Source organism: Camelus dromedarius, chromosome 10, assembly GCF_036321535.1.
Source record: "Camelus dromedarius isolate mCamDro1 chromosome 10, mCamDro1.pat, whole genome shotgun sequence".
Lineage (NCBI taxonomy): Eukaryota > Metazoa > Chordata > Mammalia > Artiodactyla > Camelidae > Camelus > Camelus dromedarius.
Window position 1 is genome coordinate 63,245,344 of NC_087445.1, and position 16,273 is coordinate 63,261,616.

A 16,273-nucleotide genomic window follows, 5' to 3' on the forward strand; every position below is an offset into this window, starting at 1 on the left:
AGATAAAATCTATATGACTCCCCTAGGGGGGTCATACTGAGGTATGGTGACAACAGATTTTGGAAACAACTGAAATGGGGTTCCAGACTCAACCCTGCAACTTCCTGATTCTATGACCTTGGAGAATTTACTCTGCCTGGTTTTAGTTCCATTCTTTTGCATAGAAAGACAAGGACAGTAATAGATCACAGAGGATGATTGGTGAATATACAATAGACCTGGCACAGAAGTGACACTCAATAAATGGTTGCTATAAGTTGTTATTCATCCTGTAACTGTGAATCAAGTTCCTGGCTTGGGCAAGGGAGATACCCTCGGTGGGAGCCAATTCCAGAATAGGAACAGGGATGAACTGTTGGCTAATATGTCAAGGAAATAGTAGAGCGGTTTTTCTCAACTCTGGCTCAAAACTAGAATCTGGAAAGGATTTTATACCAATACCCAGACCCCTTTCTTGGCCAGATATTCCCATAGAATGAGTCCGAAATAAGCATTTGGAACTGGTGTTTTGTATTTTAAGTTCTCCATGTGGCTCTGAGGTTCAGTTAAGCCAGAGGACTGCCCAGCTCTGATGTTCCTTTCTACCACAGAGCTGAGGACACCTGCTCTGCCATTGGCTCTGATCTGACCCAGATTCTAGGACTCATCATTCCTTCAAGTAGGCTGCCCCAGAGTCTCCAATCTCCTACACAGGCCTTAAATATCCAGCCTCCCCAGCTGACCCTGTCTTCTGTTCCTGGAAAGAGATTTTCCACCTAGAGCCTTGAACTTGGTAGTTTGCTTTGTCCCAGGCCTACTGCATTGTCCTCTGGGAAAGATTCCGGATTACTCAATTTCTAGAAAGAAGTCCGTGCACTTGAGCTTGTGGCGAAAATCTTACTTCTTACAGTTCCTACTAGCATGATGGTAAATATTTAACAATGGGCTCTCTTAGGAGGAAAGAGAAGCTTCCATTGCAGCGTTTGCCAACTTCCCTAGTATAAATACTTCCACCATGGTTGATTATAAGCTACCAAAATGATTTGACTCATAGCAGAGTTGGGAATAATGAGCAAAACTGGCTCTCACAAATGGGTGTGGGAAACTAGAAGATCTCTTTGTCATGTATTTTCCTCCCTGACCAAATACCAGGACCCTCACTGGCAGTAGTGCCCTGGTAGGGTGGGTCCCCAAGGATGCTGCCTTTTTTCCTTTATACTGAACTAACTTCTCAGTGTCTGAGCTAGTTCTGACCACCCCTACTCCTGGTCCTAGCCCCTCCTGGACTGAAGCTCTGTGGAGGGTTACAGAGCTTACACCAGGATGTTCTCAGAAGTCAGATCAAGCTTTCTGTACCAGCACAGACATGTGTACATACCTCCTGTCTTGTTAATATAGATCTAGTGCTAGGTACTGAGGGACACACTCGCATTATCTCAATCATATAATAGTCTGTCCAGATTTTGAAACCAAAGAGCTTAAGTCCAAATCTCAGCTACCCTCACCTCATGGAAGTCTCAAGGACGTGTTCTAAGTCTCAGTTTCCTTAGGTATAAAACAGAAGTAAAATAATCCCTTCCCATGGTATTACTGGAATTCTATAAGGTGGTGCATATAAAGAGCATAGACCAGTGTAGAGAGAGTTCAATAAATCAAACATGTCCTCTGCCCTCATACTTGGCAGGTTCTGTTCTGTTGACGCTCAGCTTTCATCCCACCCCATTCCCCCTTCCTGGGGTCTCTGCTCCATCCAGGCATTCTCAGATTATATTTCAGAACAGTCGCCTACTCTCCATCCCCAAAGGCCTCCTCTTCTCAGATATGGCTTGAACTTTCCCTCACTTGTCCATTTTCCTCTAAAACATGATTAAACTCTGTGTGTGCATATGTGTGTGTGTGTGTTTTGGCAGGGGAGAATCAAAAAGAAAAAAAAACACAAATCCATAGCAAGGTTTGCCTACAATTCAATAGTTCTTATCACTATAGAAAACCTCAGCTTAAGAACTGTCCAATTAAAACAAGCAACTAAAAACAAAGAAATAACTCAAACCAGGAGGCATCTATGCCCTGGTTCTTTGGGAACTAGTCAGCAAAGCTTAGAGGAAAGTGCATGGGATTGGGAATCACATAACCTGGGTTTCTCCAACTGGCTGAGCAACCAGCAGAGGTCCAGAGAGTGAGAGAGACTCGCCCCAGGCCACACAGCCACCCTCGCAGAGCTAGGCTGGGAAGTCCATGCTGGGTGCTTTCCCTGCTGGAATCAGCTGCAGCTGTGGCTGCTCTGTCTTCTGCTCAGCACTGTGCCTGGGGCTGGACAAGCCATCTGCACTTCTCATCTGGACCTACAATTATACACTGGCTTATCCTGATCAGCATCGCTCCTCTGTGTGAGCTGGATTTCCCCCCAAGGAAATTATTACCACTCGGAGGCTGGGGGCCCAAGGCCCATTGCCCACACTGCCCAGCATCATGCTTAGTAAGGTTGCTCATTCCCTAAATGTCGTTTAGACTAGAATGAGCTTTGGACTTGATGAAATGAGATGTAAATATTTTTGTTTCATAGATAGGAAACCTGAGGCTCCAAGAGGGCACATGCTGGCCAAGGGTCACTGAGTGAGTTAGTGGTCGGGGGTACAAACTTGACTATACATCTCCTGACTGTGAGTCCAGTGTCTTCTGCTGGATGTAGTGTCATCTCTGGATAATAGAGGTGAAATTCTGCCCAGTGGGAACCTGTCGTATCAACTCCTTAATTAGTTAACGCTGTCAAATGCCATCAGAATTGGCAAACGTCAAACAAGTGATGGATTGGGTGGTTATTTACTTGGCCAAAAGTAGAACTCTTTGCTTGGCAAAGAGACTCCTTTAGGCAGCAAGACCGTGAAGACATGAGATCAGATCCATTTCACAAAGCACTGCGAGATTTCACTTGTGCTTTCTGGACAGTTTAGGTCAGGGCTCGGCAAACTGCAAGCCACTGGTGAAATCTGGACCAGCATCTGTTTTTGGAAATAAAGTCTTATTAGGATGCATTTATGTTCATTCCTGTGTCTGTGGCAGCTTTCAAGGTACAGTGGAAGAGTCAAGGAGTTCCAACAGAGACTGCGTGGCCTGCGAAGCTGGAAACGTTCATTAATTAACCATTTACAAAGAGAGGCTGCTGGTTCCTGACTAGGGAAATCCCTCCAGACACACATATTGTGGTCTCTCGGTCTCTGTTTCTCAGTCACTTTTTCTTTCTTCCTCTCTGCTTACTCACCATCTTGATTACTCCAGCTCTTTGCTTTGGGAGGGGGTTCTACCTGGCCACCCAAGACACCTTTGAATAGCAGTCCCATTTCCCTGACAAAGAACCCAAGACTCAGAGAAGCTAGCGCTGATTCTCAGACTATATCATAAATATCTTTTCCAGTAGATCTCACTGCCAAAAATGAGATTTTAGCTGATTTAGTTTGGGGTGCAGACTGTGTTCAAGGGAAGGGGAACTTCAGCGGGAAAGAATCAAAATTTCTCGAACACCTTTGGGTGAGTCCTGGAACCTTCCTTCTCTGGACTCACTCATTCTGTGAGGTCGGTGCCCACAGCTCTATTTTCTATAACAGAAGTGCCCCAGAGGTTAAAGGCCGATCCACAGCCACAAAAAGCAGATGAAGAGAAGTCAGGATTCATAGGCAGGTCTGGCTGAATCTAATGCCATTTTTATTTCTCCCATGGGACATGCTAATGAGAGAGACCGAGGCAGGAAAAAACGGTGAGGTGTTTCCTTTCTCCTCCCGCTCCATGTCCTCTCTCTACCCTCAGCCTTGGGTGCATCCTTCTCTGCCAGGGACCTTCCCAGACTTGTCACATCCCAGTAAATTGCACTCGGTCCAACTGCGCCCAAAGAAGCCAGGCAGAGTGGGCTTTCAGCACCAGTACCCGGGCCCTCCCCCAGCTACTAAGCACATCCTTCCCTGATGGCCTTGAAGAGGAAGAACGGGCAGGGCTGAGGCCACAGTTCCATTCACCAGGAGCAGTAAAAAGAAGGGGAAAGGAGAGGAAACCTTTTTTTTTGGTCCCAGTAACTGGAGATGGAGTGAGAGAAAACAAGAGGGGCCAGGCCGTAAACCAGCATCCACCCTGAGCACGCGTAATAATTCGAGCACTCGACTAGGAATTTCTTTCATTCATTCATTTATCACTCTTTTGTTCAAAAATATGAATCCAAAGTTGAATTAAAAATATGGACCCATCTCTGTGTTTGGTGTGGGGATGGAAAGCTGGTAGAAGTGGCAATCTATGTGCCTACCCTTGTGAAGCCTCTGGTTCAGTGGAGGGTACAGACACTGCCCAGAGAACATGTTGGTAAATGTAAAATTACAGGGGTGATGAAGTCAGCCGAGGGAACAGCACAGAAGCGGGTGCAGAATGAAACAGGGAAAAGGGTGTGGGATGGCTTAGCTGACACACGCCATTTAAGTGGAGATGTCAGAGTGAGTGGGAGTGAGTTGGAGGGCAGGGGGCAGCCTTCCAGGAGAGAACATTTTGCGAAGGTTCTGGAAGGACAGACGGGGGAGTGCTGGAGAAGAGGCCTGGGCAGCAGAGCAGACAAAGCCCTGGAGAGATGCACGTGGCCAGACCACTCAGGGGCTCGGAGGTGCAGCAAGAAGTTCACACTTCACCCCAAATGCAGAAGGACAGATTAATTCTAAGCAGAGAAGAAGCAACATGATTCCTGTTTACATTTTTAAAATGAGCACTCTGGCTGCAGGGTTGAGAATGGATTAGGAACAGTAAGTGAGACCACTGAGAAGGTGATTTTCATCGCTTTTAAGCAAACGATGCAGGGGACAGGCATTAGGATGGTGGTCATGAAGAAAGAGATCTTGTTGCCAGGAGTTATAGTTATAAAGGAGATCCTCAAGTTCCCATTCAATCCCCATAGTTACCCTCAGAGGGAGGCATTGCTACCCTGTCTTACAGACGGAAATGTTAGGATCATTGTTCATGTTATGTGGATGAATAGTGACAGAGTCAAGTCTGGGCCCAGGTCACTCTTCAGCTTCAACTCCTTCAGGAAGCCCTCTCAGATATCTCCAGTGTTCCTCCATCTCTTTCCTTTCCCTCCAAGCTGGGATAACATCTGGTTATACTCTGTCTTCCAAAGTCTTCTAACATCTTTCCCAGCACGACTCGGCCCCCAGCAGGACCCTCAGGAAGACCTTAACCAGAATTTAATGATTTTCGATTGAACATCTCTTCTTGTCAATTGGGAAAGTGAGACTCAGAGAGGGGCAGTGATTTGGAGACTCACCCAAAAAGCTGGTGACAAGTCTAGGACTAGAAACCACTGTTCCTGTCACTGTCGGGTAACCCAAGAGTCCCAGCTTCCTCTGAATACTTCAAAGACAGCAACAGTCAAATGCCTCGATCCAAGCCCACATGGCCCTAGATTTGGGGAACACAATCCAGATCCTATTTTCAGATGGATTTCAGATGGTGAATTAATATGGACTTCAAATGCTAGGAGCTCTGTTTGCAAACAGCATAGGGGTCCGCCTTTCCTGGTATATTCAGCTCTTTCTCCCCCTACCTCATTGTACTTTATCGTCTCTTCTGGGTCATAGCCTGGCTGGCCTGCATGGCCCCGGGCAGACCAGCGGGAACTGCTGACTCACTGCATTTTCTAAAGAAGAGCTGGGATGGTGGTAGCAGAGGCTGGGAAATGGGCAGGGATGACGGGGGTTCAGGCAGGCTGGGGATGAAGGCACAGTGAAACAGGATGGATGATAGAGGCTACTCTCATGCCAGGGACAGACACCTTCTCCAAAAAGAGAACCAGGAAAAAGGAGAGGCACTGGCCAGTGAAGGCGCGGTGGTATGGGGCAGACATGCTGCAAGGGAGTGGGAAGCCAGATACATTTCCAGACACACAGCCAGTCCCATTGGCATGAGTGAGAAGGGACCTCAGAGGCCAAACTCTCCCAGGTTCAGGTAAGAACAGAGGCCTGGATCAGGGGTGTAACTTGACTGAGGTCACACCACACGTTGGCAGCAGATCTGAGATTCATGCACACACTCAGTCCTAGGGTGCTTCTTCCTCGGCAGCCTGGCTCCACCACGACCTCTTCTCCCCCTCCTTAACCCCACCTACATGCTTCACTAATTGTAATCCTTAGAACAACCCCTCCGGGCTTTACTTTTCCTGTCCGCTTTTTTTTTTTTTTTAGATTGGGAAACTAACGCACAGAGAGAGGCTAAGGTTCATGTGCAAGATGGCATCTCTAGTAAGCAGAGGGGCTGGGGTTTAAACTCAGGGAGCCTGCCACAGAATCCATGCTCTTAATACTCTGCTCCATTGCCCTCTCACCCTCAAGGGCTCCCAAACCTCCCCCAGCTCACCTCTGCATCATACATTTTTCCCATCAGGGTAATGAGCACTGAAGGTGCCCCGACTCCTGTACAATATATATGAAACAGGGAAAGGTCACAGTCTTTCCCGGGTGACCGTGGTGTCTACAGTCCTGGGTACTGGGCTCTAGTTCATCTGGCTGGAGCAGAGGCTTTGCCCAGACCAAGTTCACCCTCTATGCTAAACAAACAACCAACCACAGCAGCAGTGGCAACAGAAGCAATAACCTTGACAACACCAACCACAGTGTCAGGAGTGCTTTCTCTGTGACCCTGCAGAAAAGTAAGGTAACTCGTGCTCAGGGAACCTAAACTTGCAGTCCCTTCCTTACTCCCTCAAACTCCTCCCTTGTTGTACTCTTTCTCCTTAGCGTTGGCCACCATCTCATATGTTTATATTTTGATATAATACAAACTCCACGATGGCAGGGCTTTTAAAAATTGTTGCTTGGTTTCTGTCCCCATTGCCTGGAAGAGTGTCAGACACATAGTTGGTGCTTAACAAGTATTTGACATATTTATGGAAGAAAATAAGGGAAGGAGAAAAGAAGGAAGGATTCACTAGGAAATAGCTGAAGAAAAGAGCAGAGTGGTCGGAGGAGAGGGAGGAACAGAAGAGACAAAAAAAGGAGAGAGAAGAAGACAGAGGGACACAGGAGAGAAAAAAAAAAAGACACTACTATATACAAGAGCTAAACAACCAGGGCCTACTATAGAGCACAGGGAATTATACTCAATACCTTGTAATAACCTATAATGAAAAGTATATATTACATTTTCAGTTATGTATGTGTAACTACATCACTTCGCTGGACACCTGAAACTAACACATCAATGTAAATCAGCTATACCTCAATAAAACAATAAAAAGAAACCCACAAAAAAAGAAAAGACAGAAGAATGAGGAGAAGGAAGCAGTGACAGATGAGGGAGGAAAGAAGAGAGGAAGGAGAAGAGTAAAAGAAAAAAAAAAGAAGTAAGATTGATAAGAAATACGCAAGCAAACAAATTCAAAATATGGAGAAAGAAGAGGAGACGGAGAAAGACGTGGTGGGACCGGAGGTGGAGGGAGAGGGACTTGCTATTAGTGGACAGTAAGTGGAGGAGAGGGACGAAGCAGCTTTTGTTTTCCACTGGCAGGAGGGGAAGGGAAGGAAGGTGTGTGTGTTCATGGGGTGCATCACAGCCCATGGCATCCCTGTCATCCTGGAAACACAGCCCTGCCTTTTGGAGTGTATGGAGGTACTGGGCCAAATTGCTTATCTCAAGTCCTGCGGCTTGCCTTTGCTTTTCTTTTTTAAGTTTAACTCCAGTTTACGAGGGGCACGCTCAATGATGGATGCTTTTCCAGTTAGCTGTAAAGAGCCCGGTCCTGCAGAGGAGACCCACCGACTCCCCCAGCCCTAATTCTGGCTGTTGTACTGGGAGAGGAAGAAGACAGGTCAAGAATCATCCATCACCAACTTCTAAATTTCCAATGCAGCAGACACCAGAAAGCTGAGGCATGGGAAGTGTAAGAGGCAGGCCCACTTATTCTAACATCTGCAGAGGCTGCAAGGCCATCCCAGGTGATGTGTCAAGGGAGACACTCTCCTTACAGGGCCTTTGTGGTGAAAGGCACCAGGAGTAGAGAGATATGGAAAGCAACAAACAGAACCGAAAGAACATGAATGATGTCCACTTTATGTGCCCTTAGTATGTATCAGGTGCCATGATACATTTTTAAACAGAACCAAAATTCATCTCTGAGTCAATGAGACAGTTCCAAGGCCCATTTCACAGAAGAGAAAACTGATGTATTGGGTGGGTAGATAACTTGCCCAGCAGCCAAAGGCACCCAGAGAAGCTATGTGATCTATGCCTATTGAAGGTCCATCACACATGGGTAGGGCTGTTTTGTGAAGAAGACTTCCCCTCCTCTCCTCTACCACAGGTACATCCTCAGCCCACTTCCGTGCAGAGCTGGAGGTGGTGGTGGTGGGGGGCATAGGCTGCCACATGCCTGCATTAGCTGCCATCATGTTTGTCAGAGGACCTCCCTTCTCTCCAGGGCCTGGTCTAAGCCCATGGATCTGCCCTTAATCACTGGCATGGAATACATGTTTGCACCCTAAGTTCTCTCCCAAGATTGCAATCTTGAACTTGCTACTTTGTCATCCTTCTAAAACACTCAAGGATGAGGCGTCCTATTCCCAGGTGACTGCTTGACATATGATCCATTTTCTCTCCAGAGCACGTTTTACCAGAGAGAACGATGGAACTCGGCCACAAGGTCTAGCTCTTTAAGGGGGTTCCACTTCAGCATTCTGACATATCCTGACATTAAGTGGCATTGTGAGAAAAAAAATTATGTCTTGACACTGATTCTGTCCGCTGAAAACACACTGTCTAGAGAGTCACAAGGAGTCCTGTTTATAGAAACCAACTGAATAACTTTCTGTCTGGTCTCTGTGTCAGATAAACACCATTTCCTGAATAAATGCTGGTTTTATCACATAGACCCTGTGCATTCTACTGCTGAGTACGTTACCTTTTGCACTTTGGTTGCTAAGAATCTCTGAGTTAAGCTGTCAGCTCCTTCTAAGAACTTCACAACACAGCACGGCATGGATTACCGTGCACACATCTGAGCTGAGTTTGAATAACTTTCCTTACTCCTATTTTCCTTTCCATCTGATTCTCTATTGTGATGATTTTTTTTGTAAAAAAATGCATAAACTTAAAAAAATCCCCAAATCCTTTGAAAAATGGGGTAAGAAAGAAAGCAAATAAAAGATGGGCAATCAGGGTACTGAATGCCAAGCTCAGGGTTAACTGGATCAGCACCAGGCTGAAGAAAATCCAGGGTTTGTCAAGAAGCACAGAATCTGCTTCCCAGGTTTTCCTCCTAAAACCCTGGTTCTGGAACCTTCCCAAGGACTCCGTTACCTTTGCTGCGGCGACGGCTGCGGTACTGCTCCGTGTAGAACGTCAGCTGCGTTTCGTCATCTGCCTCTGAACCCGACGTCCCCTTGGTCCTCCCAAAGCTGATGCCCCCTGTGCAGGAAGCACAATCCATCTGTCATCACAGGCCTCCAGAAGCTATTAAATCCCTCATCCGTCCCAAAGGTCAGCAACCCCATCCCCAGACCCTTTTCTGTAAATCCCAAGGGACCCAGGAGTCGGCATGATTTACAGGAGGAGCTCAGGCTCTGCAGTGATGTGGATCTGGGTTCTAACTATGGGCTTGGCAGCCTCGGGGCTGTGTGACCTTGAGGAGATGCCTCATCTTTCTGAGCCCTGGGTTCTTTCTTTCCAAGTCAGGGACCATCACTATTAAGCTTGTGGGGTTGCTCTGGAGATTAAAGGAGATAAGATACGAAAAAGACCCTGCCGGCTGGGGTGGGTGTTGAGTAACTGATAGGTATATTGCTATGATGATCCAGCCTCTAAGGAAACACTCCAGGCAACTTAATTTCACACACATTTCAGTCAAGTGCTTACTATACGCCAGGCCCAGAGTCAGACACGGGAGAAGCAAAGGTAGATACCACCGGTTCTTGCCAGCCAGGGGATCATAAGCCAGTCACAGGGACAAACGGGAGCCTAAGGAGCCTTTAATCTAATTCATGGCCATGTTTCCCAAACAGTGAGACACCAGGAAGATGGGAGAGAGCAATCCATCCCAGCATGGAGGGCCCGGGAAGGCTTTACAGAGGAAGGGAGATTGAGGTCAGGGCTGGAAGGATGGATGGGGCTTCCATGGTGGAAAATGGAGTTGGAAGGAGAGATAAGAGCTGGAGCATCCCTGGGGCGGGGGGGAGGAGGCAGCAGGGGTGGAGTGCTGACTGGGAAGGAGTGGAAGTCCCCGAGTGCCACACCGAGGACAGGGACTAAGTTTGGGATGTCACGGAAGCTTCTGAAGCAAGAGAATCAGTTCATCAGCTGCACATGCCAGGAAGGACATGATGGTGGCTCACAGGTCTCAGAACGGGTGCCAGGGAGGGCAAGCAGCTAGGAGGCTCAGCGATGGCCCAGGTGAGAGGAGGTGGGGGTCTGGGTAAGGCCAGGGGTGGTGAGGATGTGGAGGAAGAGATGAGCGCAAGGGATGCCTCAGAGACAAACTCAGAGGAACATGGAGGGGAAAGGGCAAGGCTTCCATATGCAGCGAACAGCTGATCACAGAAACAATAAAGAAAAAAGCCCAGAAAGAAATACATCAAAATACTAATAGCAGTTAATTCTACAGGGATAAATATGGGTAAGTTTTATTTCCTCTGTGCTTTTCTTTCTGTTTATTGTGAAAAAAAAAAAAAGTGCAGGATGTGGAAAAAGAAGGCTGAAAGGGTCGGGAAACTCTTTATCCCAGAGAGGAAATGGCTACAAGAGAGCCTCAGAGCATGGTGAGGGTGCGGGGTGGGCAGAGCAGGGAGCAAGAGGGACCTTGGTTTGGAAAACTGTTTAGTGGAAGGAGCTCAGATGCCTACATCAACAGACTATCTCTGGGACGACACTCAAGGATCTGGTAAACGTGGTTGTCCTGGATGGAGAAGTAAGTGGCTGAGGATGGAGATGGAGGAAGATACCTTTCCCTATATATGCTGTGTATCTTTTGGCTCAAGCACCATGCAAACCTATTAGCTACTGCAAAACCTCCACCTGAAGAAAAGCAAAGCATAATTAGAGGGAAATGTTATTCAGTCCATGTAAGGATTTACTCTGTCATTTCCTCTGCTGGGGCATCAGCAATGATGTTCAATACACAGAAATCCCACTTTCAGACACACTTTCTGCTATACAATTATTATGCATTTATTCATTCCAGCAACGTCTTCAGCAATCTACTAAGTACCCAGAAGATGTCTATACATTATTGCATACAGTCCTCATCATGACACATTCATGGGGAAGGTGTAATTAGCAACTGAGACAATAATACAAAGACACAGAGACATGCAAAGGTGAAGTTACCTGCCAAAAGTCATACAACTGATGAGCAGGAAAGCTACAATTCAGGGCCACACTGCCCAGCTCCAAATCTTGGCTCTCTGCTATGCAAGTTGCTTTCCTGGGAAGCAACTTGAGAGGGAAGCTTAGGGAAGACAGATCGTCCTTTAAGCACCAGGTGTCCAGTGCTGTGTTATGAGCTTTGCATATGTCATCTCATTCAAACTCACAGTCCTCATAAGAGGGAGGCAACATGATGCTCACTTTATAGATGAAGCAACCAAGGTTCAGGAAGGGAAAGTGATTTGGGAACAATGAGTGAAGTTGAACTTGGTACTCAGGTATGAATGATGGCCAAGCTCAAAATTTTAACCATCGTGACACTATCCCTCAGTTTAATAGTCTATAAAATGGAAAAATTAATACTCACCACCCTCCTTTTTGGAGACAGTATGTTGTAATGGATGGTAGAGTATGAAGGAGAACAGTATCTGATCACTGTCCCCAAATGTGTCTCAGGGACATGGTCTGTCCCCATCCGTCAGTGCAAACCTTCCCAATCCCCAGAAACTAGGAGTTGGGCCTGGAGACAGCAGGAGACTCCAGATTCTACCAGATGCAATTCCCCACTTAAAGACTCTCCTTTGAAATGGAGTTGGCAGATGCCCCATGGAGATTCTGGAAGCAATGGAAGAGCAGAGGTCTCATAGACCAGCAGACTTCTAAAAATGCCATTAAAATATTTCACTGTTACAGAAAGAGGAAGGAAGGAAGGAAGGAAGGAAGGAAGAGGGAGGGCCTGAGGGAGGGAGGGAGGGGTAAGGAGGAAGAGGAAGTGGGGAGGGAGGGAGGGAGGGAGGGAGGACTTTTTTTCATCTACGCATAATTCTTGGCCAAGGGGAAAACCAAGGCCTGTGATAAAATAGCTGCCTTATGTACAGGAAGCATCTGTCATACTTCCTGCTGTGTTTGGGTAGCAGAGAAAAAGGGAGGTGTCGCCTGTCAGGAGTCTACCCCAGGCCCTTCCCACATCCCCTTTCACGCCACTGCAGTCCTTTTAAACATTCCAACTAAGTCCTCCCTCCTTTCCTTCCTCTCCTCCTCTTTCTCCTCTTCCTTTGTCTCCCAAGCAAATGACATGCTGCACTCCTGCATGGTGAACATGGCAGATAGGATGCAGACAAGTCTTTCCTTACTGGGACAGTCCAGTGGTGGGGGTACAGAAAAGTTACTGGGCAATTCTAATACAATAAGAAATGCTAACCCTTCCACAGCACCATCTCTCTGCCAGGCACAGGTCTCAACCCTTTACTTGCATTGCCTTGTTTAATCCTTACAATAACCCTAGGAAGTAGGTTAAACTTTTCATTCCCATTTTAACAGATGAGGAAATGAAGGCATGAGGAAATTAAGTAATCTGCCCAGGGTCACACAGCTTGTGAGCAGCAGACCCACAATTCAAACCCAGACAGTGGCTGCAGTGTATTCCCTTAGCCCTCATGCTGTGTACAATAAAATATGAGTAAAAACCTCATTTAATGTCCACAGCCATCCTTGCAAGGAAGGCATTATGAACCTTGTTTTACAGATGAATAAGCCCTGCCTCAGAGAGGTGATGTGAGGTGTGAATGAGCAAGCTGGGATTGAAATCAGGTCTGCCTACAAAGCCTGCCTCACGGCTAAAATTAGCTGAGAAATTGTGTGTGCATGTGAGTGTGTGTGAGTGTGCATGTGAGTGTGTGCAGAGGGAGCGTGGTAGCAAAAGCCTGAGGACCTGACCTCTGAGGATTAGCAGGTCTGTTACTTGCCCCCAGCACCAGGGCACATTTTCCACTTCCCACTGCTCCTCCCTGGAACCTCGGCAACTGTATTATTGGTAGGAATTCTGGTCAGACTCAGCTAGATCTTATTGATGCCTCCATCATTCCACATGTTCATGTACCCCAAGACTATGCCCCTGCTTCTCCAGGTGCCTCCTCCAATCCCACACCTCTGACCTTCATCTCCCTCCTATAAGTACCAAGGTACCACTTTCAGAATGGAAACTGAGGCTCAGAGATGCTGCCTCTACCTCAACCTGTCCAATAAAAATAAAATGCAAGACACATGTAATTTGAAATGTTTCAGTAGCCACAGTAAAAAAGTAAAAAAAAAAATTAAATAAACAGGTGAAATTAATTTTGGGGATACACTGGATTTAACTAATATACTCAAAATACCATCATTCCAACCTGTAATTAACATAAAATTATTATTCATGAAATATTTTATATACCATTCACAAGTTTTCAAAATCCAGTGTATTTTTTTATGCTCACAGCACATCTCAACACGGACTAACCATATTTCAAGCACCCATTATATTGGAAAGCACAGATCCAGAGGCACTTATGTGATTCCCAAGTATAATTAAGGGCTGGAACCTGGGCACAGGAGAGAGGTGAATAAGCCACAGGCCCCACTAAGGTGTTGAATCTTTTTCTATAATGTGACCTGGATGAAAAATGGTGTAGCTCAGATTCCATTAAAAGACAATAGTCATTGTCTCTGCCCTTGGGCACTTAGAGTCTAGCAGGTTTCTACATTGGTTTAATCTATGCGTCATGAGAGGTAATACACTTCTGCACAAAGAAATTAGGGTATTGGAGTCCGATATGAGTTATAACCCTAGGTCCCACTTATTAGCTCTGTGGGCTTGGGCAAGGCACCCAACCTCTCTGAATTCATCTTGAAAAGGGGAACAGTAGCTCTCCGATCATATGGTCATTATGAGGAAAATGAGACAGTGTATGTGAACAGTTAGCACAAAGACCAAAGAAGTGAGAGCAAGGGTACACTCCTCATTTAGTCAATGCTTGTTTACATTTCATAAAAGAAATGGATGTGCTTCTGGGTGGGAGTGGTGACTCCCTGCCTTCAGTGACATTGTAGGGAGGTGGCAGCCACCCAAGGCATACAGCCTCTGAGTGTCCATATAATCTGAAGAGGCCACAGGCCAATTACCGACTGACTTGGAGATGATTCAGATGAATGGAAAAGAGCCCCCTCTGCTAGCATTTTAATATGAAATTGGTGATTTAGTGACCTAAAGTGCAACCATTAATTATATAGAGCTGCTCAAGTATTCCTAGTTAGGGGCTGAGAGAAAGTGAGAATGGTCAGAGCCTGGCAAGAAGAAAGGAGAGGGGCCGGCAGCTCCCTTGCCCGCATTTCACAGGTTCCCAGCTCTTCTGGTCCTGAGTGGCTTGGGATGGAGCCATGAAGATGGGCCAAGCACATACCACAGCAGGCTAAGCACCGCTCTGGGCACTTTGTATGCAGTATCCCACCCATACCTGTCACGGGGTCTGAGAGGTAAGCACCATCCCAGTTTTACTGAGGGACAAACCAGCCTTCAAAACCTCAATATTGCTTATCTAAGATCACACAAATCATAAATGGTAGACTCCACAAATTTGAATCTGACTTTTGTCTGATTCAAAAACCTTCTGTTCTAGACAGATTCACAGACAGAGAAAACAAACTATGGTTACCAAGTGGGAAAGGGGGTGGGAAGGGATAAATTAGAAGTTTGGGATTAGCAGATACTAACTACTATATATAAAATAGGTAAACAACAAAGTCCTACTGTATAGCACAGGGAACTATATTCAATACCCTGTAATAAACCATAATGGAAAAGAACATATATATATATAAACTGAATCAATTTGATGTACACCAGAAACTAACACTAAATCAACTATACTTCAATAAAAAACAAACAAAGAAAAACCTTCTGTTGTCATGAAAAGATCAGTCATTCATCAACAGGGAAATCCAAATCAAAGCCACAATGAGATAGATACCCTTCATATACACTAGGTTGGCCATAAGCAAAACAATGAGAAAATAACAGGTGTTGGAAAGGAAGTAGAGAAACTGGAACCCTCCTGCATTGCTGCTGGGAATCTAAAATACTGCAGCCACTGTGGAGGACAGTTTGACAGTTCCTTAAGAAATTAAACATAAAATTATCTCATGACCCAGTAATTCTGCCCTTAGGCATACCCGAAAGAACTGAGGAGAGGGTATTCAAATAAATACTTGGACATCAGTGTTCACAGCAGCACTGCTTACAGCAGTCAAAAGTGGAAGCAACCCAAATGTCCATCGACTGATGAATGGATACACAAAATGTAGTATATTCATACAGTTGAATATTATTCAGCCATAAAAGAAATGCTGACACGTTACGACATGTGTGGACCTTGCAAACAGCATTTTGGTTCTTAGCAAAACACTTCGCTAAGTTAAAAAATCCAGACATAAAAGGTCATATATCATATGATTCTATTCATAGAAAACATGAGAAATAACTAAACCCATAGAAGGAGACAATAGTGGTTGCCAGGGCTGGGCAGAGGGAGGAGAGGAATCAGGAGTGATTGATAATTAGTATGGGGTTTCCTTTTGGTGTGATGGAAATGTCCTGGAACTAAGTAGAGCTGTTGGTTGCACAAACCCCTGAATGTATTAATTGACAACAAATTTCTAATGAGGATGCAATTAAGATATTCCAGACATGATGCTAAGCCCTCTATATGAAAATGATCTCAATTTTGCTAATAAATAAACTGAAATATTCAGAAGTTTTTAGATGCTTCCCCAAGACGACATAGATAGTTGGTAGCAAAGAGAGACCTGACCCTAGGTTTGCTCTGGGGTAAATCAGGGCATTTGAACCACTCGAAAGCCATGCTGGAAAAGGCTGGAGCAGTTGTTAGGTGCATAGTCTTTCCCAGGCTTGAGAATTAACTCATTGCTCTTTGAAAATCCACTTTCCCTGACTGGGCTGCCCTGTTCACAGACCTGTTCTGTCAGCTCCTGGTAGGCCCACCCCTCCACACTCCATCTCCCGTGCTCTTGGTATCATGATGGATGGTGGTGACATGTTAAATTATTCAGACTCCATGTCTTCCTCGAGCTGGTGACAGCG

General features: G+C 45.9%; 1 protein-coding gene across 7 annotated transcripts in view; it reads right to left on the reverse strand.

Annotated features, from left to right (window-relative positions):
* The window catches only part of ASTN2 (astrotactin 2), an 849,846-nt gene that overhangs the window by 560,657 nt on the left and 272,916 nt on the right, over positions 1-16,273 (reverse strand). For all 7 annotated transcript variants that reach the window (XR_010382793.1, XR_010382792.1, XR_010382791.1 and 4 more), the window contains one exon: positions 9,298-9,405. Coding sequence is in view for 4 of the 7 variants with exons in the window: in XM_064490458.1 (XP_064346528.1) it covers positions 9,298-9,405 (108 nt within the window). In the remaining 3 variants the exon portion in view is untranslated. The remainder of the gene's footprint in view (positions 1-9,297; positions 9,406-16,273) is intronic.